The sequence below is a fragment of the Carya illinoinensis genome, chromosome 7, assembly GCF_018687715.1.
Source record: "Carya illinoinensis cultivar Pawnee chromosome 7, C.illinoinensisPawnee_v1, whole genome shotgun sequence".
Lineage (NCBI taxonomy): Eukaryota > Viridiplantae > Streptophyta > Magnoliopsida > Fagales > Juglandaceae > Carya > Carya illinoinensis.
The window spans coordinates 35,908,586-35,934,685 of NC_056758.1; the positions used below are offsets into that span (position 1 = coordinate 35,908,586).

General features: G+C 36.5%; 4 protein-coding genes across 13 annotated transcripts; 2 read left to right on the top strand and 2 right to left on the bottom strand.

Annotated features, from left to right (window-relative positions):
- Positions 1 to 7,832, top strand: LOC122317473 (phosphatidylinositol/phosphatidylcholine transfer protein SFH8). Of its 5 annotated transcripts, none has more exons than XR_006244481.1 (16): positions 1 to 344; positions 693 to 993; positions 1,644 to 1,743; positions 1,881 to 2,147; positions 2,264 to 2,341; positions 2,450 to 2,551; positions 2,661 to 2,710; positions 2,817 to 2,916; positions 3,035 to 3,142; positions 3,235 to 3,348; positions 4,216 to 4,348; positions 4,654 to 5,054; positions 5,751 to 5,825; positions 5,921 to 5,948; positions 7,242 to 7,325; positions 7,508 to 7,832. XR_006244481.1 is itself a non-coding variant. In XM_043134586.1 (15 exons), the coding sequence occupies exons 1-14, from the start codon at positions 311 to 313 to the stop codon at positions 5,936 to 5,938; spliced, it is 1,896 nt and encodes a 631-aa protein (XP_042990520.1). In that variant the 5' UTR covers positions 3 to 310; the 3' UTR covers positions 5,939 to 5,948; positions 7,508 to 7,832. The 5 variants fall into 5 exon arrangements, 2 of the variants coding, with proteins under 2 accessions (XP_042990520.1, XP_042990519.1); XR_006244480.1 differs by having other exon boundaries at positions 3 to 344; positions 3,235 to 3,363; positions 7,242 to 7,436; XR_006244479.1 differs by having other exon boundaries at positions 3 to 344; positions 3,235 to 3,363.
- LOC122317474 (putative bifunctional dihydrofolate reductase-thymidylate synthase) lies at positions 7,585 to 17,566 on the top strand. Of its 5 annotated transcripts, none has more exons than XM_043134587.1 (12): positions 7,585 to 7,728; positions 7,855 to 7,941; positions 8,261 to 8,781; positions 8,858 to 9,236; positions 9,462 to 9,506; positions 9,724 to 9,789; positions 13,267 to 13,331; positions 13,413 to 13,487; positions 13,570 to 13,735; positions 13,822 to 13,945; positions 14,110 to 14,216; positions 14,804 to 15,185. In XM_043134587.1, exons 2-12 carry the CDS (start codon positions 7,897 to 7,899, stop codon positions 14,912 to 14,914), a joined length of 1,704 nt encoding a protein of 567 aa, XP_042990521.1. In that variant the 5' UTR covers positions 7,585 to 7,728; positions 7,855 to 7,896; the 3' UTR covers positions 14,915 to 15,185. The 5 variants fall into 5 exon arrangements, 3 of the variants coding, with proteins under 3 accessions (XP_042990521.1, XP_042990522.1, XP_042990523.1); XM_043134588.1 differs by having other exon boundaries at positions 7,587 to 7,728; positions 7,814 to 7,941; XR_006244483.1 differs by lacking the exon at positions 7,585 to 7,728 and adding an exon at positions 15,919 to 17,566 and having other exon boundaries at positions 7,814 to 7,941; positions 14,804 to 14,968.
- On the bottom strand, positions 15,680 to 17,497 carry LOC122317476 (AAA-ATPase At3g50940-like). Its single transcript, XM_043134590.1, has 2 exons — positions 16,352 to 17,497; positions 15,680 to 16,280 (listed from the first exon to the last, which is right to left on the bottom strand). The coding sequence occupies exons 1-2, from the start codon at positions 17,495 to 17,497 to the stop codon at positions 15,915 to 15,917; spliced, it is 1,512 nt and encodes a 503-aa protein (XP_042990524.1). The 3' UTR covers positions 15,680 to 15,914.
- A 1,264-nt stretch (positions 17,567 to 18,830) lies between the features above and the next one.
- On the bottom strand, positions 18,831 to 25,724 carry LOC122317477 (inositol-pentakisphosphate 2-kinase-like). Of its 2 annotated transcripts, XR_006244484.1 has the most exons (9): positions 25,326 to 25,724; positions 24,950 to 25,153; positions 24,525 to 24,672; positions 23,930 to 23,970; positions 23,664 to 23,774; positions 22,848 to 23,447; positions 22,356 to 22,537; positions 20,523 to 20,725; positions 18,831 to 19,338 (listed from the first exon to the last, which is right to left on the bottom strand). XR_006244484.1 is itself a non-coding variant. In XM_043134592.1 (7 exons), exons 1-7 carry the CDS (start codon positions 25,494 to 25,496, stop codon positions 22,406 to 22,408), a joined length of 1,407 nt encoding a protein of 468 aa, XP_042990526.1. In that variant the 5' UTR covers positions 25,497 to 25,724; the 3' UTR covers positions 22,164 to 22,405. The 2 variants fall into 2 exon arrangements, 1 of the variants encoding a protein (XP_042990526.1); XM_043134592.1 differs by lacking the exons at positions 18,831 to 19,338; positions 20,523 to 20,725 and having other exon boundaries at positions 22,164 to 22,537.
- Between the last annotated feature and the right edge of the window lie 376 nt (positions 25,725 to 26,100).

Here is a 26,100-nt window from a genome sequence, read left to right on the forward strand (position 1 = left end):
AAAATAAAAAATCTAGCATATTTCAGGAAACATATCCTAGTTCACCGTCTGTGAGCGTCTCAACTCACAAGCCCTTCTTGGGCCATCTTTTGCTAAATTGCTTAACCGAATTTCTTAATTTATTACATAGGTGCCCCTCCCTCACTGATCTACGTTTTTCCGTCTGTTTTTCCTCGAGCTGAGAATTTTCTACAGATCGTTTCGAAGGCTTGAAGTTACTGAATTGTCTCTCGGTTTCGTGTCATATAATTCCTGTAATTCATGCTCTGTTTTTCCTTCGCCTTCGATTTTTTTACTTGATAGCGTTAACATGTCGGGTCCGCTCGATCGCTTCGCAAGGCCTTGTGAGTACATTTGCTTTCAGTCGATATTTAATTCCTGATCATTTACTTATTTTTCCTAAATTTCCGCTAAATCTACTCGGATTTTCATTCGCCTCCAGAAATCTTGTTTCAATTGAGTGTTATGCTGAATTTATCTTAATTCTGTAAATTATGGTGGCACACAATTGTCGGTATTTGCTACTTGACAATGCAATCACATAAAGAATTCGGAAGGCCTAAAATTAAGTTTTTGCTTCAACGAGTAGTTTGATCTTGGACTTCCCTGTCTGTCCACCGTAAATGAATTTACAGAGCAAGTCTTGCAATTGAATAGCACGTGACTAGAATCTTTCTTGACTGTTTCTTTAGGCTTTGAGGGGTTCTCTGGTCACGACGAAAGGAAAGAGCGGAAATCAGACTTAGAAAACTCCGAGGATGACAAGCGGACGAGAATTGGGAGTCTAAAGAAGAAAGCAATCAGTGCGTCTAGCAAATTCAGACACTCTCTTAAGAAGAAGAGCCGGAAGAAGAGTGCTAGCCGCAGTAATTCTGTTTCGATTGAGGATGTGCGGGATGTTGAGGAGCTGCAGATCGTAGACGCTTTTCGACAGGCACTTATCTTGGAGGAATTGCTTCCTCCGAAACACGATGATTACCACATGTTGTTGAGGTGTCGTCCCTTTGTTTTCCCATTATGTTCAACAAATGATCTTTCCTTTTATGGATTCTGCACCTTCCTGGTTCATATATGGGCTTTAATGGTAATTTTGTCTGCTTCAAGTTTTTCCGTAGGCTGCTCCCGTTTAAATTAGGACTTATTTTTCATATTTTTATCCTACTTGGTCTTGAATAAGTGGCATTAAGTGTGGGATTTCTCGGACTTATAAATTGACTTTGCCTCCTGTTTTAGCTTGTTGATTTGTTGCAAAACATAATGGTGGCCTTTAAACTTTCAAGAATAAAAGTGGCCATCAAACTTCAAAAGAAATCTAAATGGACTTCTAGCCAGAAAAACACAAATTACAGGCTTCAAATATAATAAATACTAATAATGTGTTTAATTATGTTCTTTTTTATTTATTTATGTTCTCTTTAAATTGATTCGCATTTTTGTGAACACATTGATTATTGCGTGAAAGATGCTTCATGCAGCCATATTTAACCTTGACTTCAGCCACTATGTGTTGGTGGCACTCATCCTGAAAGGAAAAAGGAAAGGACCGCCTTTTTTTTTTTTTTTTTTTGGGGGGGGGGGGGGGGGGCTGGCACAGCTTATAATGTACATGCGTACAGTTTTGATTGTCAGCTTTATTGTTGCAGATTCTTGAAAGCTAGGAAGTTTGATATTGAGAAAGCAAAAAACATGTGGGCTAACATGATTCAATGGAGGAAAGACTTTGGTACAGACACAATTTTGGAGGTAAGTTAATTTTCCCATAAGTCAAGGCTACGTTTCTGACTCTCTCTGCTGGTTTTGTAGGAAATACTGGAATATTTCCAACTATAAAGTTATAAACTTAAGATGTGATTCTTAATTTATTTAATTTCTTTTTTCAGGAATTTGAGTTTTTTGAGTTGAATGAAGTTCTACAACACTACCCTCAGGGTTACCATGGTGTAGATAGGGAGGGAAGGCCTATATACATTGAGAGACTGGGAAAAATTGATCCCAACAAGCTTATGAAAGCAACAACTTTGGATCGATATGTGAGATACCATGTACAGGGGTTTGAACGGAGTTTTGCAATTAGATTTCCTGCTTGTTCAATTGCTGCAAAAAGACACATAGATTCAAGCACAACAATTTTAGATGTTCAAGGAGTGGTATGCTTGTTAATTTATTTTGATGCCTAAAGTTTTCATGGTTTTAAATTTAGCCTTTTGTTATAAGATGATAGTAACTGGTCCTGTGTTTCTTCTTCAATCTATTTTCACTTCAGGGTTTTAAAAACCTAACCAAGTCTGCACGAGAACTCATCACACGGCTGCAGAAGATTGATAATGACAATTATCCTGAAGTACGTGGTTTCATTTGTCAATACCCTTGAAATAGTTTCCGGTACTTACGGGATATGAATCCTATACAGTCATGCCTTTTCTTCTAACACGTAACCACATCTATACAGACACTTTTCCAAATGTTCATAATTAATGCTGGCCCTGGTTTTAAGCTGCTCTGGAACACGGTGAAAGCTTTTATTGATCCCAGAACAACTACAAAGATTCATGTACGTACAAGGATGTAAAGTTGCACCTTGTTAATGTCCCTTGAAGCATGTGCTGTTTACATTTAGCAGAAATTATCTACAGGATTACCTGAGTGGAATTTTCTTGCAGGTTCTTGGGAATAAGTACCAAAGCAAATTACTTGAAATAATTGATGCAAGGTGATTGGGTTTATTTTTTTTTGGGTTTTGGATATGCAGTGCGTTTTCTTTTTTGGGGACTGTTTTATTAGTCATGAACAAAATTTTTATTTGGGAACTTGTATAGTGAGTTGCCAGAATTTCTGGGTGGTAGCTGTACATGTGCTGATAAGGGAGGTTGTATGAGGTCAGATAAAGGGCCGTGGAATGATCCAAACATATTAAAGGTTTGGTGCTCACTTGATATTGTTGGACCATTCTATTGTTAGCTTTTGTTTCACTAGTTTTGCTAATTATCTTCTCAGCAACTATATATATATGGCTTCAAAAATTGTATGTGCGTAGATGGTTCTCAGTGGTGAAGCACAATGTTCTAGACAAATAGTAACTGTTTCAAACAGTGACGGGAAGATAGTCGAATGTGACAACACTGACAAGCCACAATATAACATGGTACGGTCTGCGTCATGGAAGCTGAACTTTGTATTTACCAATGGAGTTCAGTCTGTGTTCTCTCATGCTAATTTTGTTTTTTGTTGAGTCAGATAAGAAGTAGTGACACATCTACTGCAGAGTCGGGATCTGAAGTGGACGAAATTGCTTCTCCTAAAGAAACTAGGAACTATTCACAACCCAGGTTGACTCCTGTCCGTGAAGAAGTAAGGGTTTGTAAGGTGTGTTGATTGATAATAATTGGCAGGAGACATATCCTGATCAATTTGGTATGGTACAATGATTCACATGAATTAGTTTGATTTATTTAAATGAGTCATCTGAACAGCCAAACATCTCTTGCATAACTTGAAACTGCATTTATGCCTCTCTATTTAAATTTTCATAATTATGTTAGATGCTACTTGATAGATCCAATCTAGAGACTAGTGAGTATGACCCAGATTGTAAAGTTGGTTACCATTTGCTTTAGGTGGGAACAGCCTAACATCAAGACATCAAGGAATTTCCTATATTAGCCTTTTCTTTTGTCCTTTGGTACACCGGGATTAATATTTGCTTGCAGGTATTAACATGACTGTAGTTAACTCACAAAACAGATTTAGAGGAAATCATATTTTCCCATCTTGTGGATGATTTAGGAGTTTTACATTTTGAATGAACTGGAAAAATATGCATTGTCAAAGTCACTCAGTAACTGCTCAATATGTATGTATGTATTCACTTTCCCGGATTTTAGAACTTGATAACTATATAAATGATTGTAATATTGGTATGCACGACTTAGGCTGAAAAAAATCAGTGCTTTGTATGGGTTTTGCTAATTGGATTGAATTAAAAGGCTTGACTATCTCAATTTTTAAGAGAACAATGATAGCATAGCATCTGAGTATAGTTGGGCGCTTCCATCTTTTTAATTTTACAAAAAATTATGGGGAAAAACTTCATTGCTACTGTAAAATACAAAATCAACACAAACATTGCATGACAACATTATGAGGGAACTTCTTTAAATGTTGGTATTGGATATTAAACTTGCCACCCATATCTGATATGCTCTGATGTTTATTTAGGCTAGGACTGCTGGTAAGGGGAGCAGTGGTGGTGGTGTCTTGGAGTATGATGAATACATTCCCATGATTGACAAGCCTGTGGATCTCGAATGGACGAAACAAATATCACTTCAAGAGCCACGTGCTTCTGGAGGTTAGATAGTTTGATTGTACTTTTATTGAACTCATTTCTTGTATGGCCTGGTCTTCATATGCTATTGTTGTTAACTCCACTTCTGTTGCAACAGTAGTCTCTTTCGCATAATATGTCATTCTTCTTAAAAAATGGCATACAGACAGATGAGGAACTCATCTTTGCCTGTTGATGTCACCAGATGCTAAAGGTTTTTGGCATGTTTGGATAATTTTGACCTAGTTACATACATTGTTGTGGAAAATGCTTGAAATCAAGGCCAAAGAAAGTGAAAAGGTTTTCACACCTAATGAAATTCATTGCAGGGACAAGTTCTCTGTCAAGTACGGAAAAAGCTCCAGAAGGAATTTTCAGTCGAGTCTGGGCTACACTGGTGGCCTTCTTCATTACCCTGATTAGCCTATTACGTTCAATGGCATTCCGCGTGAATAAGAAACTTCCTGTGACTGCACCTGATTCTATCTGCAACATTCCTGATCTGATGGTTGAATCACCCGAGGAGGAGTTCCGACCCCCGTCCCTTGCTCCACGTTTGACAGATGCTGACCTGCTGTCTTCTGCCTTGAAAAGACTGGGTGAGCTTGAGGAGAAAGTAGACATGCTGCAGGCAAAGCCCTTTGAGATGCCTTACGAGAAAGAGGAGTTGCTGAATGCTGCTGTTTGTCGTGTGGATGGATTGGAAGCCGAGCTCATTGCGACAAAGAAGGTGACTATATCATGTCTCCTTTAATACTCAACCTAGCGATGGTAGTAATTTGTGGTTTTCATCTCTTTACTGTAAAAAACTAGCTCTGTACCAAAATCTTTGTTAGGTGACTTGATGTGGAGCTACAAATTGCATCACTTACGTAAGTGTAGGTGGCTCCTATCTACATAATTAGGTATATATGCTTGTTAATGTCCGTTACTATGGAAGCTTTTCACTATAGCCTCGTGCAGGTGTTCCATCAGTTAGAAAGAAGCTATCAATTTTTACCGCGAGTTTGTATATTGGGGAACACTCCAAGGTTCAACCCCAGGGAAATATATGGATTGGAGTGTTTATTCCTGTAACAATTGTCTATGCTGATATATACTTCCTTGTGGAAGATTGCCATTTGGGTTAAATAGTTCAAACCTTTTAGAGCTGCCTATCTGCTTACTCAACATTCTTGGATCTTCTAGCCAAGTTTTTAACTTGGTCTTGCAAATGGCATATGATGTTTGAAACATATGGCATTAGCCTCTGCTAGGAAGTGAGTACATTTCTATCTTTTGATCTCTCTCTGTCAGTGGCATTTCTGCAAAATGTTCCTCACATGTACGGTTCATCTTTATCTCAATGTGCGTGTTTTTTAGTCACTGTTATATATATATACACGTGTGTTTGTGTGTGTAATCTTATACGCTTCTTCCTGATCAGGCTCTGCATGAAGCTTTAATGAGGCAGGAAGAACTCCTAGCGTACATAGACAGACAGGAAGAAGCCAAGTTAAGAGTAAGTTAAAGATATTGTTTCTCCGTGTACCTTGAAATTTTTTTCCCATACCTCTTCTGCCGACTGAAGATCTTGTTTGTGTCCGTTTCCCTCAGAAGAAGTCTTGCTGGTGAAAGAGAGACGGTACGTTGGCTCTACTTCATTAATATATGCTTGTATATTTGAACGATAATTGTCTTCCACAGTTTTTTTTTTTTCGCGTGAATAAATATATTCTGTAATTGCTCGGGCCAAAAAAAAATAAAGAAACACTCCGTAATTAAACAAAGCTATTTTGTATTGTATTCCCCAGTTATCATGAATTTATTGTATTTCTTAAATTTGTTCAAATTATTGTATGTTAAGCAATCATTTTTGACGGATCGAATCCTGGGGTACGGTCATATCTTGATCTCTTGACTTGTCGGGAAAACCAAAAGGAAAATGATAGACTAACTTTTTATTAACAATTTGTATATAATTACGTAGAAGAATAATATTATTTTGACTTTATTGATGATTTGATGTGTTTAAATATAATAAAAAATATTATTATATTTAAAATTATTTATAAATTATAAATGAGTTGGTGTATATCGTTACCCAAATTTAAAATTAAAATTAAAATTAAAAAAAAAAAAGAGAAGAGAAGAGAAGAGAAGAGAAGAGAAGAAAGGTGGCGGCTTTAAATTGAAGGGATCGCATTGACGGTAGCCATACATATTGGATGAGAACTGTTTCTCGAATCTTGCGTTTGATCATGAAATCAAGCCTAGATTTTTCTGTCTTTAGTGATGCGCTACCATTCCAGATTCAATGTACCTTTAAGGAGAGGAATAACGTGTGCGTCAGCATGATTCAGCGGTAGCCAAGATCAAAGTGGAATTAATAAGAAGTGTATTATATACACTTAAATCTATCCTTTTTTTTAACTAGCTTAAATTTTTTAAATAAGTGGTAATTTTTTAATTATTATTTATATTATAATTTTAACAATTACGAGGGATTAAGAGTTTAAGTCGGACAAAGTCGACAAAAACTTCAAATGCTTAACTAGGTGATTGTGGTTGCCTGGTATTCTAACAAAATTATTAGGTAATTTTGAAAGATAGATGATGCAATACTCTTCTATTATAATCAAATAAAAAAATAAAAAATAAAAAAGGTATAAGAAGTAGGAACTTACGCACCCTTCAAATTATTTTTTATATGCAAATAAAAATTTAACGCCAAATCTAACAGGATTTAGAAAGAAAGTTACCTGATGTTAACAGATTGGGGCCTTAAATGATGGCCCAATCGATTTCATTTCCTACGTTTTGAGTTGGGCTGGGCTTTGCAGATTGGGAAAATTGTTACACGTAAACTGTTCTTTCTTTCTTTCTTTCTTTTTATTTTTTATTTTTTTATTTTTATCGCTCTGCGGGTGTACCTCAGGCAGCGCACATTCCACTCGGCTCTCTCCATTTTTGAAAAAAACCGAAGCAAATTTCCTCTTATCTCTTCTTCATCGATCACCACGTAAGCAAATTCTCCCCATTACGGTCAATTTTCGCATTCGAATCTGAAAACCTTACACTAGTATAACCTGCCTTCCACTGAACCCTAATCTCTCTCTCATTCAGTTTTGAGGTCTGTATGTTTGCCTGCCTTAACTCTTAATTACAGGCTGTGCTCGACCTTCTGATGAATCTAAATTACAGGTGTGCTCGACCTTCTGATGAATCTAAATTACAGGCTGTGCTCGACCTTCTGATGAATCTATCGCATTGGCGTTCTCATTGATGATATAGCAACTTCAATATCTTTTCCAATTTGGTTACCACAGATATTTAAGTTCTTAGAATTTAAGCAGCAATTAATAGTCGAAAGTGTCTTTTCCCTTCCCATAAGTCGTAAGCAAACTGCAACGATGATTTGTTCGGTACAGTTTCCTAGTTTCTTTTCTGTTTTTTTATTTCTGTGGTGAATCTTTGGTATTCTTGGCAGCAATGCTAGATAATATGTAGGCATGTTGTGTTGTTGGAATGGGCTTTTCTCCTTTTTACAGGCAAAGACGAGTAAATCCTGTTAACTTTGGGCACATGTCCAGATGCTGGTGCAATATTATGCTGTGAGGACCATATCCTTTTCCAAGGTTGTTACACCATACTACGCTATCTCCTCTATTACAATGGTGGTCCTTGCCTTTTTCATTTTCGGTGACCATCTAAGATGAAATTGTTCTTGCAACTTGAAACTTCAGAAGAGCTACTGATGCCAATTTTAATGGAAGGACCTTAATACAGCTTGCTTCCTGGGTTGCCCCACCATATTTTTCCCTTGTTCCATTAACTAATTCGAATAGACCCCGTTTCTTTTATTTCTCTTACAATTTTAGCTAGTAATGTAATTGTGGCCTTAGTATAACTACTACATTTTATTCTGTCACCAATATTTGTACTCGTTGCTAACAGGTATATTGCTTTCTTAATCTCACTTCTGCTGCACCCTCACGCTTATCTGGAGTATTGAATGTGCCTCCGAAGTACAGATCTTACCCAAGATTTTCTGTCATGGCTGGTGGCACTCCAATGAGTAGCTCTAACTGTGATGTGGATGCTAATTCCGAAAGGACTTACCAAGTTGTGCTGGCTGCTACTCGTGACATGGGTATTGGGAAGGATGGAAAATTGCCATGGAGATTACCTTCTGACCTCAAATTTTTCAAGGAGCTCACGACAGCCACATCAGATCCTGGGAAGAAGAATGCAGTGGTAATGGGTAGGAAAACATGGGAAAGTATCCCCCTCAAGTACCGTCCTTTTCCTGGTCGCCTGAATGTTGTACTGACTCGTTCTGGAAGTGCTGATATTGCTACTGCTGAAAATGTGGTAATATGTGGAAGTATTCCTTTAGCTTTAAAATTATTGGCCGAATCTACTTATTCTTTGTCGGTAGAGAAAGTGTTTATTATTGGAGGCGGTCAGATACTAAGGTAACTTGTTGCTTAATATATACATCCCAACACAGTAATTGACTGTTAAGACGGATACTGATGGCTTTCGGTACAGGGAAGCACTCAATTCTCCACAATGTGCTGCCATCCACGTTACTGAAATTGAGACAAGCGTTGAATGCGACACTTTCACTCCCAATATTGATTTCTCCGTATTTCAGCCATGGTACTCATCCTCCCCATTGGTGGAAAATCATATCCGATATTCTTTTGTGAGTTATGTTCGTGTAAGAAGTTCCGCAATTGAAGCTCATGCTTCAAGGAGTGAGGATTCCAGTAAGTTTGACGTAGAAAGGTTTACCTTCCTGCCAAAGATGATACTGGAGAAACATGATGAGTTCGTGTATCTGAAACTGGTTCAAGAAATTATCTCTAGTGGCACCCAGAAAGATGACAGGACAGGGACTGGTACTTTATCTAAATTTGGTTGCCAGGTAGTGTGAAACTAAGATTACCTACACGCCTGCGTTTTTCATTTTTCTGACGGTAGTAACTTTTTGTTTGTTGATAGTCCAATAGTGGCATAAATATTTTTTTTTGGTGAATAAGAAAATTTTATTGTGACAAGTAACGAGGCAAAGCCAAGTGCACAGGAAGTATACTACAAATACTGAACCTAGTTACTACGGTCACCTTTCTAATACTTGTACTGTTTGCAGATGCGGTTCAATCTTCGCAGATCTTTCCCGCTTCTTACAACTAAGGTATTTACTCCCTTCTAAATTACTTCTCCATTACAGTGTTCTATCTTTCATCTGGTTGAGAGATGCTCTTTTCTGCCCTTATGGTCATGTTTTGTCATTTTGGAGTGTATATTAGCAAATCACCGTAGGTCACTAAAACTTTCTGGGCCTTTCAGGAAAATTTTATCTATGTTTTTTATAGGTGATACTTATGCTTTTCTGTTTTTCAAATTACTAGAGAGTATTTTGGCAAGGAGTTGTCGAAGAACTGTTGTGGTTTATCAGTGGCTCAACAAATGCAAAGGTAATGATATCTTAGAAATAATGCAAATATGCCAACATCCACTTCATGTAAAAGGAAAAGGCCAATATTTAATTGGCTCATTGGCTGGAATGTTCTTGCAACTGGCTTACCTTTTCTACTACTATTTGTTCGACATTGATTCTAAATATGTATCTATATTTTCTTAGATCTAGTGATATATTGGGGTTCTTTACTCTTTCAGAAAAGCGTCTCTGTAGTAAATGATCAAAGTTGACTCAAAAACATAGTGGAACTCTTCTGTTTTAATCCCCCCCCCCCCCCCCCGCGGGGCGGGGGCATTGTTTCTTTCTTTGGCATTTAATATTAGGGGTTGGGTTCATATTGACTTAAAGCTGACATACCCATTGGGGTGGTAATGTAGTCCTCCTTTTGTGGAATTTGATAGTTGTGCACACAAAGTCTTAAGGTTAGTTTCCCTATATAACTGAGCCTGAGTCATGGTAGTGATTTTTAGGAATAATCAGAATGTTACTTTACTGAGATAAGTGATTCATTCTTTTTTTAAGTCTGTTGCACAATTTTTATCACTCAAGTCTGCATTGCCAGAATGGTAGTATACTGACTGTACATAATTCATTCTAGGTTGTTTTCATTCTACAATTTTATTTCTAGATGGACATTAGTTGTAACACCCGGGAACATAGGATTGAGATGTTACTAACATACATAACATAATACCCGGTAAAGAGACTTGATATTTTGAAACACCTCATTTATTGAAAATATTAATTGAAAAGAATATAAATAGTCTTTGGAACTTGAAACTGAAAATAAAGCAAACATAAACTAGTCTTAAATAAGACTAGTTATTGAAATGACATAAAAGAAAACTAATCATTGTGTAATTGACACTTATTCCTCTCCAAGTCTTTATACAAGAGCTACTTCTGGCCATCCAGCTCTGCGTCATCATAATCACTATCTGTGGCAATAAAACATAGAAGAAAATAGAAAGACAAACAACAACAAAATGAGTCGAATACTCAATAGATAGCACATCATACCATAAAATATTACTTAACTTAGCATAGAATTAATTTTTGAAAGACCCTTCATAACGTACATATATCATCACAGATTTATAAACATAGCTTAATTTAATACATGCATATATCGTCACGGATTCACATGGTATATCTATTCGTCATTAACATGAGCGGAAAAATCAATAATCATGGCAAACATGTAACGTGAATGCATGAATAACTTGTTTATCTTGTGTTTCATATATCTTATGGTGAACCACGCTTGAGTTCGTGGCACCCCATAACTTATCATGTAGTGAAGCATGCTTGAATCCGTGTTTCACTTAACTTGCATAACATGGAGTAAAACAAGCTTAAGTACGTGTTTCACTTAATTTGCATGGCATAGAGTGAAACACGCTTGAGTCCGTGTTTTACTTATCTTGTATAACATGGAGTAAAACACGCTTGAGTCTGTGTTTTACTTAACTCGCATAACATGGAGTAAAACATGCTTGGGTCCATGTTTCACTTAACTCTCATAACATGGAGTAAAACACGTTTGAGTCTATGTTTTACTTAACTTGCATGACCTGAAGTGAGATGCGCTTGAGTCTGTATTTCACTTAACTTGTGGTAACCACGCTTGAGTCCATGGTACCGTCTTAGCATAACTAGTGGTAAACACGCTTGGGTCCGTGTTACCTTAAAATATTTATCTTTCTTAATGCATGAGAACTTTATTGTACATGGCATGGCATAACATGACGTGATCTAACATGATCTAAACAGTTTATGACATTTCATGGCATACATGATCTAAGTACTGCATGAACATGGCATACATGATCTAAGTATTTACATAAACATGGCATATATGATCTAGTTATTTATTATATGGCATACTTGACTTAAAATTGTTCATGAACATTTCATGACTTCCATGTGATTTTAGTAACATTCAATCCATCAATCAACAATCCATAATAGCATAATATATATAAGCTTACTTTCTTGTAAATTATCATAATTTATAGAAGATCGTGAAAGAGATCTAACCTTGACTTGGCTCTTAGCGTAGCGTAGATAATTATCATAAGCACATCATATTTGACACATAACAATAATATTTACAGTACACATGCATTCATGTGATCATACTATTTAGCTCTTAACGTTGTTTCCTAATTTTCAACTTGTAGTGTGTTTACCTATCAAAAAAAAAAAAAAACTTGTAGTGCGTTACCTATACGAGGTGCTAATCGTCACTAATATTTTTAGAAAAATATATCATAGCATTCTAAGTACTAAGAATCATGCCATAAATTAATTCAACAATTATTTGGCCATACTAAATTAATACAAATAATATTATTTAAAACTCATAAAATATTCATTGGTTTTATATTTAAAAATATAACATAATAAATTTACACAATCCGATCTGCTAATGAGAATATTGACTAAAATAATAGTTTCCATAGTATTCAATAGAATATAGTTTAAGACTTACTTTAAATCCCTTAAATACTTGTTATAAAAATAAGTTGTAAAACTTGGTCTGACTTAAATTTCAGCCCAGCCCCAATTAAACTCATCTTAGTAAAAGGGCATTTTCGGAGGGTTGAAGATAGAGGAAACGAAGAAATTTGTAGAACAAGGGGCAGCATCATGCGAACGGAAAGGAACTCTAGTGGCTGGGCATTTCGGTGAGAACGGAAAGTTCTCACCGAGAGAAAAGGACCAGCTGCAACGAAGACTCTAGTGGCTGGGTTTGACCGGCAACGTAATGGGGCTTCTCTGGGTAGGGTGGTGCGACAAAGTGAGAGAAAGGAAGGAGTTAGAGTGAGATAGGCTGAAACCGAAAAGAAGCAGAGAGGGAGGAGAGTGAGTGCGATGGCAGTGGCTTACAGGAGGAAGTGGGTTCGTCGGAGTTGAACTGGCCGGCGATTTCTGTGGCTAACGGTGGTTCTCCGGCATCCTGGGGATGATCGGCTATGGGTGAAGGAAACTAAGCCTATGCATGAGTTTTCTCCATCTACACAAACTGTTTTTCTGAGTGACGAGTCTGAGTGATTCGTGGGATTGCCTAGATGAGGGAAAGAGTTTTTTACGTGGTCTTCAGGAGCTTAGGTAAGGTCTGGGTTGAGTGTTGGTTCAATATAGGAATCCTTTTTTTTTTTAAATTGAAACCTGAAGATAACAACAGAATAACGATGATAAGGGAAGCTTCAATTCTAATTAAGCTGGTCTGCTATCCAATTTGAAAAATAATAAGAACACGATAAAATAGAAGTAAATAATAAAATGAAATAATAAACATAATAATTATATATAAGAAGATAAATAAATAAATACTAACTAAATTAATCTTAAGTCCTATTCTAGGTTCGTATGTTACATTAGTACTGAAGAATTGAAGATGCTATATTTTGTAAATTGATTATATTGAAGATTGAATTGTTTTTAAAATAGATGTTGCTTCCGATAGGTTCTGCAGGAGAAAGACGTACATATATGGGATGGAAATGCATCCAGAGACTTCCTTGACAGGCAGTTACTTGGCTATCAAATCTAATTCATCATAAATTTATTTTGGTTATGCAAATCTAACTAGCATATATGTATATTTTTTAGTATTGGTTTGTCAGATAGGGAAGAAGGTGACTTGGGACCAATTTATGGATTTCAGTGGAGACACTTCGGTGCTAGGTCAGTAGTTAGCATGCACCGAAAGTAATTGTAACTCCCGTTTCCAACTTTAGTCATCCTCTATTAATGTACCATGTTATAGATATACCAACATGCATGCTGACTATACAAGCCAAGGGTTTGATCAGTTGTCAGATATTATTGACAAGATCAAGAATAGACCTGATGACAGGCGAATTATCCTCTCAGCCTGGAATCCACAAGATCTTAAGTTGATGGCACTTCCCCCTTGTCATATTTTTGCGCAGGTGACCTGCCAGTTTTATTTATTTTTCATTTATTTGTTCTTTTATTACATGTAATCGACAAATTTGTCTACTTAACTTTCTTGCAGTTCTATGTAGCCAATGGGGAGCTTTCATGTCAAATGTATCAGCGGTCTGCTGATATGGTTCTCGGTGTTCCATTTAATATCGCGTCTTATGCATTATTGACATGTATGATCGCTCATGTTTGTGGTATGCAGTTATATCACAATCAGAATTATGGAAGTTAATTGGAAATTTGTTACAAGTTCATAGTTTTCATTCTCTTAGGGTTATGTCTCTGTTGCCATTTGTCTTCTTATATGGAGATCCCTGTTAAGATTATTTTTAAAAAAAATGTGATTTTGCATTTACAGGCCTATTTCCTGGTGATTTTATTCATATAATTGGGGATGCCCATGTTCATAAAACTCATATCAGGCCTCTACAGGAGCAGCTTCAGAAACTTCCCAAACCTTTTCCTGTGAGTAGAACAAAGTATATAAATACTGGTTGCATTTGATGAGTGTTTATGATGTCGAATTACATATTATTCTTTTCACACTAATGCTTTGAATTCTGCTCGGTCTGTAATGTAGACAACCTTTAATTAACAGCAGTTATGCAGAACTTGACTTGCCCTTGATATGATGCTGCCCATTTCTGGTTTCAAGTTATTTTAAAAGGCCATTGAAAATGAATCCTTATCTTATCATGTCTGAAGACTGCTTGTCCTTTTTAGTTATAAAACAGCCTTTCCTTCGTTCATCTCTGGAATTCTTCAAGGCTGGTCTATCAGTGTTTTGTAGAGGAAAATTGAGCTAACTGCACTCTCCAAAGCCTAGTGCCACAAACTTCGAAGATAAAACCACAAACTTTGAAGATTTTTATCTTCTCTCCATTTTAGAAAAGTGAACAATAATTGAATGGCGTTCAGTGTTATATGAGAAAAACAAAGGGCACATGGAAACTGTGCCACTACAAGAGTTTTGTTTTATTATACCTTTTTACTAATTTTTTTTGTTGTTGCTATTTCTTGGATAAATGCATTCTCTTACACGTGCTATGCAGATTTTGAAGATCAATCCAGCGAAGAAAGACGTAGATTCATTTGTGGCAGCTGACTTTGAACTTGTAGGGTATGATCCTCACCAGAAGATAGAAATGAAAATGGCAGTATAAAGGTCTAAAAGGGTGGTACAGTTTTCTCCCTTCAAAGCCCATGCTAGTTTTGAGGTACCTATTTCGTATTCTGGAGAGGCATCTTTTGCCCTGTTAACCTGTGAGTGTTGCGTGTGTGTGTTTGCTTGTAGGTTGGATAGGCGTTTAGAAAAATTAATTTGCAATTTCAAGGCATATTCAAGTTATCAATTAAGAAAACAAGAGGATGAATTAAATTATAAATGTGAAAATATGATGTCGATTCTATATATTTTTCATGTTTACAAAATCAGCCAGATGCCTTTGTTAAGATGGAGTCATTGAAATTTATTGGTGCTTGATAATCATATGAACAAAATCGAAATCTTTAGACCCCGTTTAGATTACACAATCCTCCAATCTCATCTCAATATTTAAATACTACAAATATAAATTCTTTTCAATTTTAAATTTTTAACTTTTTTTATCATTATTTAATTATTACAATTTTTCTAAATTTTCATACAAAATATAAAAAATAATTAAACTTTTTTAAATCTCAAAATAAAAATAATATTAAGAAATTAGATTTTAATTTTATAATATTAAAAAAATTATATATTAAGAAATTCCAAACTTTTTCTCCTTTTGTTCAAAATTTCATAAAATATCTTAACCAAATAATTTCAAGTGTTCTGTTCATCATTTTAATTTTTTTTAATCATTAATAATTAAAGAAATGATTTTTTATATATTAATGTATATTGTATTTTTTTTTAAATTTAAATATATTAAAAAAATATGAAAAGAAAAAAACGCAAAGCGGTGCCCGGCAGATTAATCCTGCCGCCCAGCACAACTCATTTCATAAATATTTATAGACTATTTCGCTTTCTCACCCGACAATGCAGATTTATGTTCTTTATAAAGTTATAATAAAAATTGAAAAAAAAAAAAACAAAACCGTTGCGTTAGAATTTCGTTGTACTGATCCAACCTTATACAAATGCCCTCAACTTACTGGACTTGTCCACTGTGCTTACTAGATTTGCCCAGTTTCCTCCTTTTTGCTTTGGAGGAACTTGATAAGCCCCTGTAGTGCAACTTCAGCATCATCACTCTTCATCAACTCTCTTGCAACTTCCGCAGGTGTCGTCTCCGTCTTCTCTAATAGCTCTTTGATGTCTCCGAACAGTGGATGCTCCTGAATTTGCAAGTAATTAGATGCTAATGTCCTGAAACCACTAAAAGAGCAATATGACATGTTGAGGTGCACATCCATGCGACCGGGCCTCAGCAGCGCAGGATCTAGACGGTCTTTGTGATTCGTCGTAAACACAATGATTTTCTCGTCTCCACAGCTTGACCACAATCCATCAATGAAGTTCAAAAGACCAGACAGTGTAATCTGCGATGGGAAGAACACATTAAATTGGTCTGAATGATACCTTTCAAGTAAATGCAGGAACAGAGAAGTACCTTGCCATCCTCTTCAGATTTGGCTCCCTTCTCCAGATCCCGATTCTGCAACTCAGCTGAACAATCAATGTCCTCTACTACCAGTATTGATCGACTACCCGTGCCTATCAGTAACCGCCGCAGATCCGAATTGCACTGAACCTCCCTCAAATCCATGTCATAGATGTCAAACTTAAGATAATTGGCCATGGCTGCCACTAAGCTTGATTTTCCGGTACCGGGCGGTCCATACAACAAATATCCACGTTTCCAAGCCTTGCCTACCCTCCTATAATACTCCTTCCTTAATGTAAACCTATCAAGATCCTCCGTCAGAGCCTTCTTCGTGTCTGGGTCCATGGCCATTGTATCAAAAGTTGCCGGATGGTTGAGGTTGATGGAGCTCCAATAATCCGTACCATTGTAATCAATGGTGTGAATCTTAACCGTCTTTGTCTCTTCTGTTATCGCTTTTGCTTGTTGAAGAATGTAGGGCAAGTAAGAGCTCAGCGCCATGTCCCTATGCTGCTTGTGAAAACGAAGCTTAAAGCGTCGTAGCTCGGGTCTTGAAAGTCGGTTTTGATTGCTTTTTTTATTTGAATCCAACATGTCAATGCGCGAAGACGCCAAAACCCACCCGAATTTCACACCCTTGTAGAAATCGACCAGTTCTTGATCCGTGTCGATTGCCACTGCTAGTTCCTTCTCCTTCTGTGGCTTATGTACCTTGATTCTCAGAGTTGAAGGCGATAACTTTCTGGCCAAGTAAACGCTGGCTGCCTCGAACATTTGGTTTTGGGTGAGCCCTTCAAACTCGTCGATGACGACGGTGAGCTGACAAGACAAACGAGTGGAGAGCTTCTGGAAGTATTCATGGACGGCTTCGGGGACGAGATCGTTGGCAATGTTTCGGACGATAATTGCTGAGGCGGCGAGAGAGGTGGCCACTGATATTATCATGGATTGGTTTTGGAGAAAAGCTTTGATCAGCACCATTCTGATTTGGCTTGGTATGAGAAGTGTGAGGGTTTTACGAGGGTTTACTTCGACAGAGAGTCGGAAACCGACCTGGAGGAGTTTGAAAGTTGGGAACTTTGTAGAAGGGTTCGTTTTTGGTGCGAATAGAAGTAGGGAACTAGATTCTAGAATGCTCTTCTGCAACTTCATTCCCAGTACTTGGGTATTATTTCGCAATTTCTCATGGGGAATAAAATTTTATAAAGTTATTTAAAGTCATTAAAATTAATAAAATGTAAGATAAATGAAAAAAATTAGTTGTAAATATAATTGTGTATTAATCTAAGTGATTGATCAAAAAATAAATTTTATTAAAAATAATATTAATTTAAATTTTAAATATGAAAGAATCAGTATTAATACGTAGATTAATACGTGATTTTATTTGTATATAGTAAAACTCTAAAGAAAATATATGTGAACTCGCTTATTCACGTTGATCATCCTGCGCGATGGATGGCCAGTTATTTCTTGGTCTCTGGGATTGGATCAACGGCCCACAAACCGAAAACATGAAACACCCATTCCATCGAATAATGGGCTTTTTCTTAAGTTGAGAAGCCCATTGTGCTGCGGTGCTTTAAAAAAACCTCTTCGGTGACAACTGTTTCCCCCTCCCCTACATATTTCAGCCTAAGCATTAGGAAATTAACGCATGCAGAACAGCACTGTGCAACTACACTGCACAATCCTTCTCAATGGAGTATCAACGCGCCTTCATAGTCATTACTTTTTGATAGTAATAGTTTTCTCCTCCATAAATCTACGCCAAATTATTTGAGATTTACAACAAATAAAGAACAGATAATTTAATTCATTGAAATGATGGAAAGGGAAAGGAAACACCAAAAAAAATAAAAAACAGGGTATTTAATGGCAATCTAAAAGCGATTGTAATCCAAAGTCTCTTTCCTTTGTACAAAGTTAGAATGAACCTTTCATGTTGATATCACGTTGATTCATCGATTAAGATGGACGCCTCGGATTTTATATACTTTATTAATATCTCAAACGTCCAAATAGTGACCGCTCAGTGGTTGGAAATCTGCACCCAAACCCTCCAAATTTTATTGTTTTGTCCAATTAGATAAGAAACCAAAAGAAAATCAATGCCCCCACCGGGCCACAAGTCCACTGCGGTAGTTGTTGAGATTTTGTATTATGTGACTTTATATTTATGTATTAAAGCATGTCACATCCGAGCAAAACCTAATGATATTATTATGTCTCCCCCATTCTATTATCATTTTTGTTTATTATTTTTATTGTTGGTTCTGCAATTTAAAAAAAAAAAAATTGTGTAATTATTTTTATGTATTTTTTATACATTTTATTAATATGATTAATTACGTTATTTTTTTTAATATAAGCTAATCTCATAAATAGAGTACCTAAGGATTACGTAAAATGACTATGGATTTTTTCAATTAAGGTACTGTATTTAGCTTTTAAAATAATTCAGTAATTAGGATAAACAACTATAAGATCGCAACAGAGCTGCTTTTGATTCAAAGAAGAGAGAAGCATTCAATATCCATAGAACAATGCATATTCACATTATATGCAAATGGGATGGCATATGCGATCTACTCTTGCAGTACGAAATACATGCAAAGGAACGAACAGTAAACACAAAGGATTCAAGAAAAGTGACTTACTTGATTTGGTTACATAATGGAACAATAATTGTAATAATCTTCAGCAATCACATACCACACATCACATCTCTGACATGTCTTTGGTGTAAAAAGAAGATCTTTCTTCTCATCCTTCTTCTCTTCTTTTTGAGGACCTACACTGACTACTGTGGCAGATTTTCTGAATTTTCTGACCTTCTTGATGATTGTCACTGGATCAGCTTCTCCAATTATTGTCACCGTACTCTTTGAAGGGTCAAGCAATATAGAAGTTATTCCTTCTATTGTTGCAACTAACTTCATTACCTTCTGCCTGCACTTCGAACACAGCAGTTCCACTGACACCACAGTTTTCTGCGACAGAGAAGACTCAGATCGGTTAGTACGAACTTCTGAGGAGATAAATTATATTACACAGCACATGTGCTGAAAAAGTAATGCAGTGTCAGTCAGTGAAAGAGATAAAAGGACACAGGAGAATGAGAGGTCGAGAATAAACACAGGCAAAAGGATAGAAATTGGCGTGAAGCATGAAAGGACATGAGCAGAGGAGAGACGGAACCTTTGACATGCTTGGATGAAAATAAGTTAGGGACTGAAACAAACGGGCTCGGGAAATATGGATGGATCTGAAAGTTGCTATGCATAAATTATTGTCTTCTTATTATGTTTTTGAGAGTGCTAGGATATCCTTTCTTGCGTTCTTAGTACAGTTGTGGTTGAATACAGAAGAAGAGTGACATTGTTAGTTGGTGACTGGTAATAAATGCCAGTCAGAAGGAGGCTGTTGATTGGATCACATATGCCATCCCATATGTGCATTCAATGCAGACAGACAAAGGTAGACATTTCAAACTCTGTAATCATACTATTTACCTCTAGTTCCAACTAACATTCACTAACAATTCTATATGGGAAGTGGGGAACACATTTTATTTTATAATTTCACAACCTAGATAAGAAGCGCTCAAGTGGGAAGCTGAAGGAAAACATTCAATTGCTGATACAAAACTTTGATGAATACGGCTGCAATGCACACACGCTATACAAGTGGAAATTGGTGTTTTTCTTCTGTTTTTTTTTTTCTCATCTTTTCATGACCTAGAACATCATCAAGAAGCGCCTTTCAGACCACCACGGGAGAGGGAATTCATAGTACACGATTCCACCAGCGAAAACTACTAGTGTAAAAGAGAAACTTAAAATGTCTGGGTCTACAACTCACCCCAAGTCCGCCCTCTCACTACACGTTGCACCATATCCAGTTTTGGTGCTTTTTGGAGCTATGATCCTATGTAGGCAATAATAAGCTACTTTAACCTGAGAAGTATAATAAATAATGACCAGACAATACGCCTTCTCTTAACAGGGGTAAAAAAGGCATTTAACACCCTCGAGTTTCTCCATTCAGCTGAATGAGCACAACCTGGCCCACTTACAGTCTATTTATGTCATTTTTGGTTGTGTTAAGAACACCTCTAGCTTTTAAATATATACTGTTTCTTACTTTTATGTGACGAAGAGAGAGAGAGGGAGACCTTTTCACTGCTCAGGAGCAAGTTGTTGAGCACGTGATTCAGTAAAGCTGCAGGCAAACATAATTGGACCGCAAAAGCATTTCACTAAGCTGATTAAAATATCAGGACTTCTCGAACAGAGCTCACAGTCTTCCATCACTCCAGCTTCTGCTGTGAGAATAGGCTCTAGCGTCGGGTTAACTGCTGCTTCAGTGTAATGTTCCCTGTAGAAGGGAGCAGTCGAAAATGCAATTAAAAACATAAAAGATACCTCAAGCCAGAGACTGAAGTGGGATGGCCCAGCACACTTAATAAATATTAGGAATCTTTATATGGTTAGACAATTTTTAAGAAACGAGACATCCTAAAGTTTATAAACTTATTAATAAAAGCTCAAAATAAGATCACATTAAGCAAAAATGGCACTCTAAAACTTAACCAACGGTGATAAATTTGAAACAAACAAAATAATGGAATGCCACGCCTCTAAGATAAAATATTATTCGAGTTAACAAAATCCTTTAAAACTGTTAAAATTCCTTTATAATTAAATACAAAAGAAAACGAGCGTTTAAAAGAAACAAAAACAGCAAATGAAAGCAGAGTTCCATCATACACGTGCATGGTAGCAACAAAAATACGCTAAAACTTGAGGACATTAAAAACAAATCCCCTGAAGGATAACCCTATAACAATCCAACCAGTCTGATGGTGCTCTCTGCAGACTGCAACCATAACTGGTCTAAACTCCTTGCATGTATGCCATCTAAGGCACATCTGGTGCACAAACTAGTTCCAAAAGGGATGTCGGGCATTTATACCAAACGGCTATATCATCAAATATTGTACTCTCGTAGGGTTAATGGCTGATGAGACCTAAAACCATAATTAACTTGCACAAGATGTAATTAAAACCCAGAAGAAAACATAGGTGGTGTGGTGATAGAAAAATACTAGCAGCTTCTACTATCTCAGAACATGTAAATATCCATATATAATTTGTATAAGCAGTTCCTCCGTCAAATTAATTTTAACGTCTTGTAGAAGTTTATCAATTTTCGGGTTTGCAGAGTTGTTGCAGTTAGTTATTTGCTTCCAAGGGGCTCTACCCAGAACAGTAACTCATATCTTAACAATTCTCTGCACACCATGGTCAATTTGAAATCCAACTGTATGCATTTATAGGACATTTGAGCAGATGAAATGGCATTGAAGTAGTTGACGCGTCATTTTCTCCACTGAGCCCAAAATCAGTGTTCTGTCACTTTTGCCTCTACTCTTATTGCAGTCCCATCGAATATAACGAGAAGATAAAAAAATTAAAAAAAAAATACCAATAACTAGGCCTCCGTGAGAAACACATACGGCATGTGATGTACATAGCAGCATACACATGTATGTCAATGAAAAACCCCATAATAGGCGTGCATGTGGATGAAAGACGAAAAATCAATTTCGGAATGCCTTTTGTCTCAATGACTAACAATCAGTGGCAAGCATAATCTAGAGTACATGCTCACAGTGTGCATGCAGTTAAATCCTAATCCAAGTATGCTTTGCAATATATCATAAGAAAAGATTGTGGACTGAGGACTTCACACTCTAAACCAAATAAACTCCTCCTACACAGAAGCCAAATGTGGAAAAGGGGAAGGGAAGGAATTAAAAAAATGCCGCTTGTAAGTTTAAATTACCAAGAAAACGATACAAAGATATAATACTTTATACAAAGGCAAACGATTGCCGCGACAACAGGATGAAAAAGTAGCTAAAAGATGAGGAGTTGTCACCTGCATTCCTACAAACAAATAACAGTCGTGTAAAGGAATGCCCTCTCAAAATACTTGCACATACCAATAGAATCCTCAGTCAGAATTATCCTCTATGCATGATGTTGAGTTTCTTTAAGTCGTATTAGCTTTTATGCTTCTTTCTGCTTCCACCATACGAGTGTAGCAGTTCACAATCTTCTTGTCTAACTCATAATAGTCTTCCATCTTCTTCAAAGGTTTCAAATCTAGGTCAATGAAAGATGCCTAGGAAATTGAAACTCAAGTAAGATATCAATGTCATAAGAAATGACACCTTGAAATAAAAATGTTCGACTTTCAACTAGGAATTTAGTCAGTGAATTAAATTTATCTAAGATGTTTCAGATGTAAATCCATTACTTTTGGTGCTATTGTCAATCTTCTAAACAATATTCTTTTCCTGATAAGAAAAGATTTGAGTTTTCCAAATGTCAAGATAATAAGTCATACTATTTGCTTACATGAAATTCCCAAAGGTAAATCAACATCAACTATGCATATAAATTTCAAATGAAATACGTTGAGAGCTATCTACCTTGTAATCAAAGATTTGGTTGGTTGCGTCTAGGTGTATTTTATTATATGGAGATCCTGAATAACCATCTTCACTTGGTCTAAAACTAATTATTAGGCTACAGTCTTTTGCGGTTGCCGCTATCAAATAGTCCTTTACAATCTTCAAGCTTTCATCCAAAGGAATGGAATGCAAAGATGTATATATCTGTGAAATTTTGTCTCCACCAGATTCTCTGCATACTGGACAAGACTCATAAATGATGTCATAATATGCATGAACTGCTCCTTCTATGTCAAAATTATCAAGCTTCTGGATCTCAAGAAGCCGATCCAGTACTCCAGACTTATAAACTGTCTCGGAAACAAGCTGTAGGAAATTCTTTGTACGCAGGTTATTATCTGCCCAGATGACAGACTTGAGCGCATCTTCAAATGCTTCACTAATCACAAAACTAGTACTGTTCGCACCAGCACCCAAGGCCCCAAATATGAGAGAACCATTCAAGAATACCCTGAAATTATTCTGAGGGGTGTTAAAGAGACTGATAATAGCTTTATCTATCCTTTCCTTGCACTTAGAGAACAGATCGATGGGATCATATTCGCTTAATTCTGATATCTGTAGCATGCATTGGAACAAACTAAAGTCAGAAACAAATGTCTAAAATAACATCATTAATGCAAGAGGTCTTATAAGCAAAAAAAAGATTAATAATTTCACAAATTCCCATGGAAAGTAGTATTGGATCCATCGGATCGAACATAAAATATAAATGCAGATGAAGATAATTCAATAAAAACTAACTTGGTATCAAGATGAAAAGAAAGAATGTACCTCTCCTTGATGCAACTTCAAGGCTTGGTGCATTCTAAATCGAGTAATGCTCCGTTTAATGGCATTTCTTTCTGATATGAATCTTGAAAAAGGGAGAAATCCACATTTGGGCTACTTTTTGGGAAAGTGGAAGTGCAACAGAGAAAAAAAAAAGAATAAATATTATTGGTGTTTGATTTTGACATGTCACTCAGAGGCATAAAATGAAAAGGAATCAAACTGCAAAGACAAGAATTAAGACGAAGGACATGGTAAGGGAGTGGAACCTTTATTTCAACAGATACACAGAGTTTACCGTTGAGGGTACCTGGCATGGAAAAGATGGAATTAACTAGCTATTTTTCTATACCAAATTGCAAACTACTTTGCATACCATGAGGGAGATTTGGGTGCTGGATTTAACCAAACTAGTTGTTTGCCAAAGATATTCGACGAAAGAATTCTAAGAAGGGTAGGCACCCATATATAGTCTACTCTTCCTATCAGAGTCCCACACTGGTATTTTCCTAAAGCATATTAGGTAGAATTAATGACAAAATTAATTACATTAACCATTGTGATCGAATATTTGACAAGTTCATATCTAGCAAGATTAACTACCAATTTTCTTTTTGTAAGTAATGTACGTTTGGGTGCTAATTATTCTGGCTCAAAAAAATAAGGTGAAACAAATGCCGTTGTGAGTCAAGATTAAAAAATAAGCCACCGATTTGAATTTTGCATCAACGTAAGGTTTCGGACCTAAGATTCTTTATGCCTGCTTGCTAAGTGTGACACAAAGGTGAGTTGCACACCTGTAAATTTTTTAAGTGTAACCTAGAGAAATCGCACCAAACAGTAATATCAAAGAGAATAAATTACCGCCAGGAAAAAGCGAATGATCAGTTAGGAGAAGCACAGAATCGCGATCCGTATCAGCCTTGGCAGCATCAACTCGCCAAGCAGGACGCTGACATATAACATTTTTCTCAACCGACTCCAGGAATTCCCTGGACACAAGGACACGCATCTGGAAAAATTGATTGAAAGCCAAGGTCACAGAACTCACGGATAGACAAATTAGCGGACCAAAAAGAATGCCTCTAAAAATCACAAGATATAAACCATGTGCTAATATGTAACTGGAGAGTGGAGACGGAAAAAGCAGAAACCCAAAATTTCAACAAATGAATAAGTTCGCCACAGTGCTACTTTTTATCATTGTTCATGTTAAACGTCTTACAATGAAAAATAACAAGTTTCAGTTCCAGAATCCAAAAATGAGAGAAAGGACTCGGGAAGTGTACCCCGGCATCAACATGTTCGGAACCCAGGAGAGGGCTCATGACGTGCTGCACATATAGTTGGGCAGCAATTTCTTTGTTTGGGGACGATACGATGCCGTCTACGTCTCTCCATAGTAGCCGTTCCTGCGTGCTCAACGCCGTCGGACTCCTCACGTGCGGCGACCCGTTCCTCGGCGCCTTCGGTATCCGCATTACTTTCCCTATCTATACACGCAACATTATATATTTATACAAATGGACATTTATACTAAGCTTCGAAAACGGCTACAATGAGGATTCAGATAAATGGAAAATATTTCGACTTTCAACCATTTGATTCGGTCAAAAACAACTACGGAAAGAATAATTGAGGAATCGGAAGCAAGTAGGAGCGTACAAACGAGTGAGATGATCCGGTGTATGCGAGAACAAGATTAGCAGCTCCTTCGCCTCTGTAGACCCAGTCAACTGCGTGCTTCTGCTCTAGAACCACATCCTTATCGTCCTCCTTCAGATTAACAATACCTAATGGAGCTTGAATATTCGTTTCGAAATTTGAAATCTCCATGTACCCCTAAGTAACCTTGCAAACCAGAAAAGCCCTATTTCCTCGAACAGAACCCCCAGCTAAGCGAATCGGCAAAAACGATGCTTTTTTTTTTGGCTGTGTGGAGTTGGAGACGCGAAGTATGAGAGGAAGTGAGAGCGTTTCTTTTTTCTGTATCCTACTATCTGCTTCTGGCTTTTACTTTTTGGGGAAGGAGTGGATGACTCGTTGAATTTGCCGTCATAATTGAAATTTCTTCCTTTCTTTATTTATTGTGTTTGTCGCGCGGCATGCCATTTTATTAGGATATAATTATATTCAATTCACGATTCCTCTTTTGAAAACTTATTATGAGATTATTTCTATTAAATTAAAAGAAATGATTAAAGATATTTATCGTAATAGAGTATATAAATATTATATAATTTTTTAAAATAAATATATAATTTACATAAATAAAATTAATTTTTAATAATAGATTCTACCTTTTTTTTAAAACGATTATGTAACGTTTACATATTTTATAACTGTATGTAACATTACTTTTAAATTAAATAAAAAATATATTTTAAAACTTCAAAATTCAAAATATTTATTCTAATAATTATATATGAGATTATAACTT

Coding starts and splice junctions, on each gene's coding strand:
- LOC122317473 (XM_043134586.1), top strand. CDS start 311: ATGTCGGGTCCGCTCGATCGCTTCGCAAGGCCTT. Junction 2,148..2,263: donor TTTTAGATGTTCAAGGAGTG/GTATGCTTGTTA, acceptor TTTTCACTTCAG/GGTTTTAAAAACCTAACCAA. Junction 3,364..4,215: donor AAGAAGTAAGGGTTTGTAAG/GTGTGTTGATTG, acceptor ATGTTTATTTAG/GCTAGGACTGCTGGTAAGGG.
- LOC122317474 (XM_043134587.1), top strand. CDS start 7,897: ATGCTGGTGCAATATTATGCTGTGAGGACCATATCCTTTTCCAAG. Junction 13,488..13,569: donor TGGAGACACTTCGGTGCTAG/GTCAGTAGTTAG, acceptor ACCATGTTATAG/ATATACCAACATGCATGCTG. Junction 14,217..14,803: donor AACTTCCCAAACCTTTTCCT/GTGAGTAGAACA, acceptor CGTGCTATGCAG/ATTTTGAAGATCAATCCAGC.
- LOC122317476 (XM_043134590.1), bottom strand. CDS start 17,497: ATGAAGTTGCAGAAGAGCATTCTAGAATCTAGTTCCCTACTTCTATTC. Junction 16,281..16,351: donor AATCTGAAGAGGATGGCAAG/GTACTTCTCTGT, acceptor TTCCCATCGCAG/ATTACACTGTCTGGTCTTTT.
- LOC122317477 (XM_043134592.1), bottom strand. CDS start 25,496: ATGGAGATTTCAAATTTCGAAACGAATATTCAAGCTCCATTAGGTATT. Junction 24,673..24,949: donor CCGAACATGTTGATGCCGGG/GTACACTTCCCG, acceptor CAATTTTTCCAG/ATGCGTGTCCTTGTGTCCAG. Junction 22,538..22,847: donor ACCAAATCTTTGATTACAAG/GTAGATAGCTCT, acceptor TCAATTTCCTAG/GCATCTTTCATTGACCTAGA.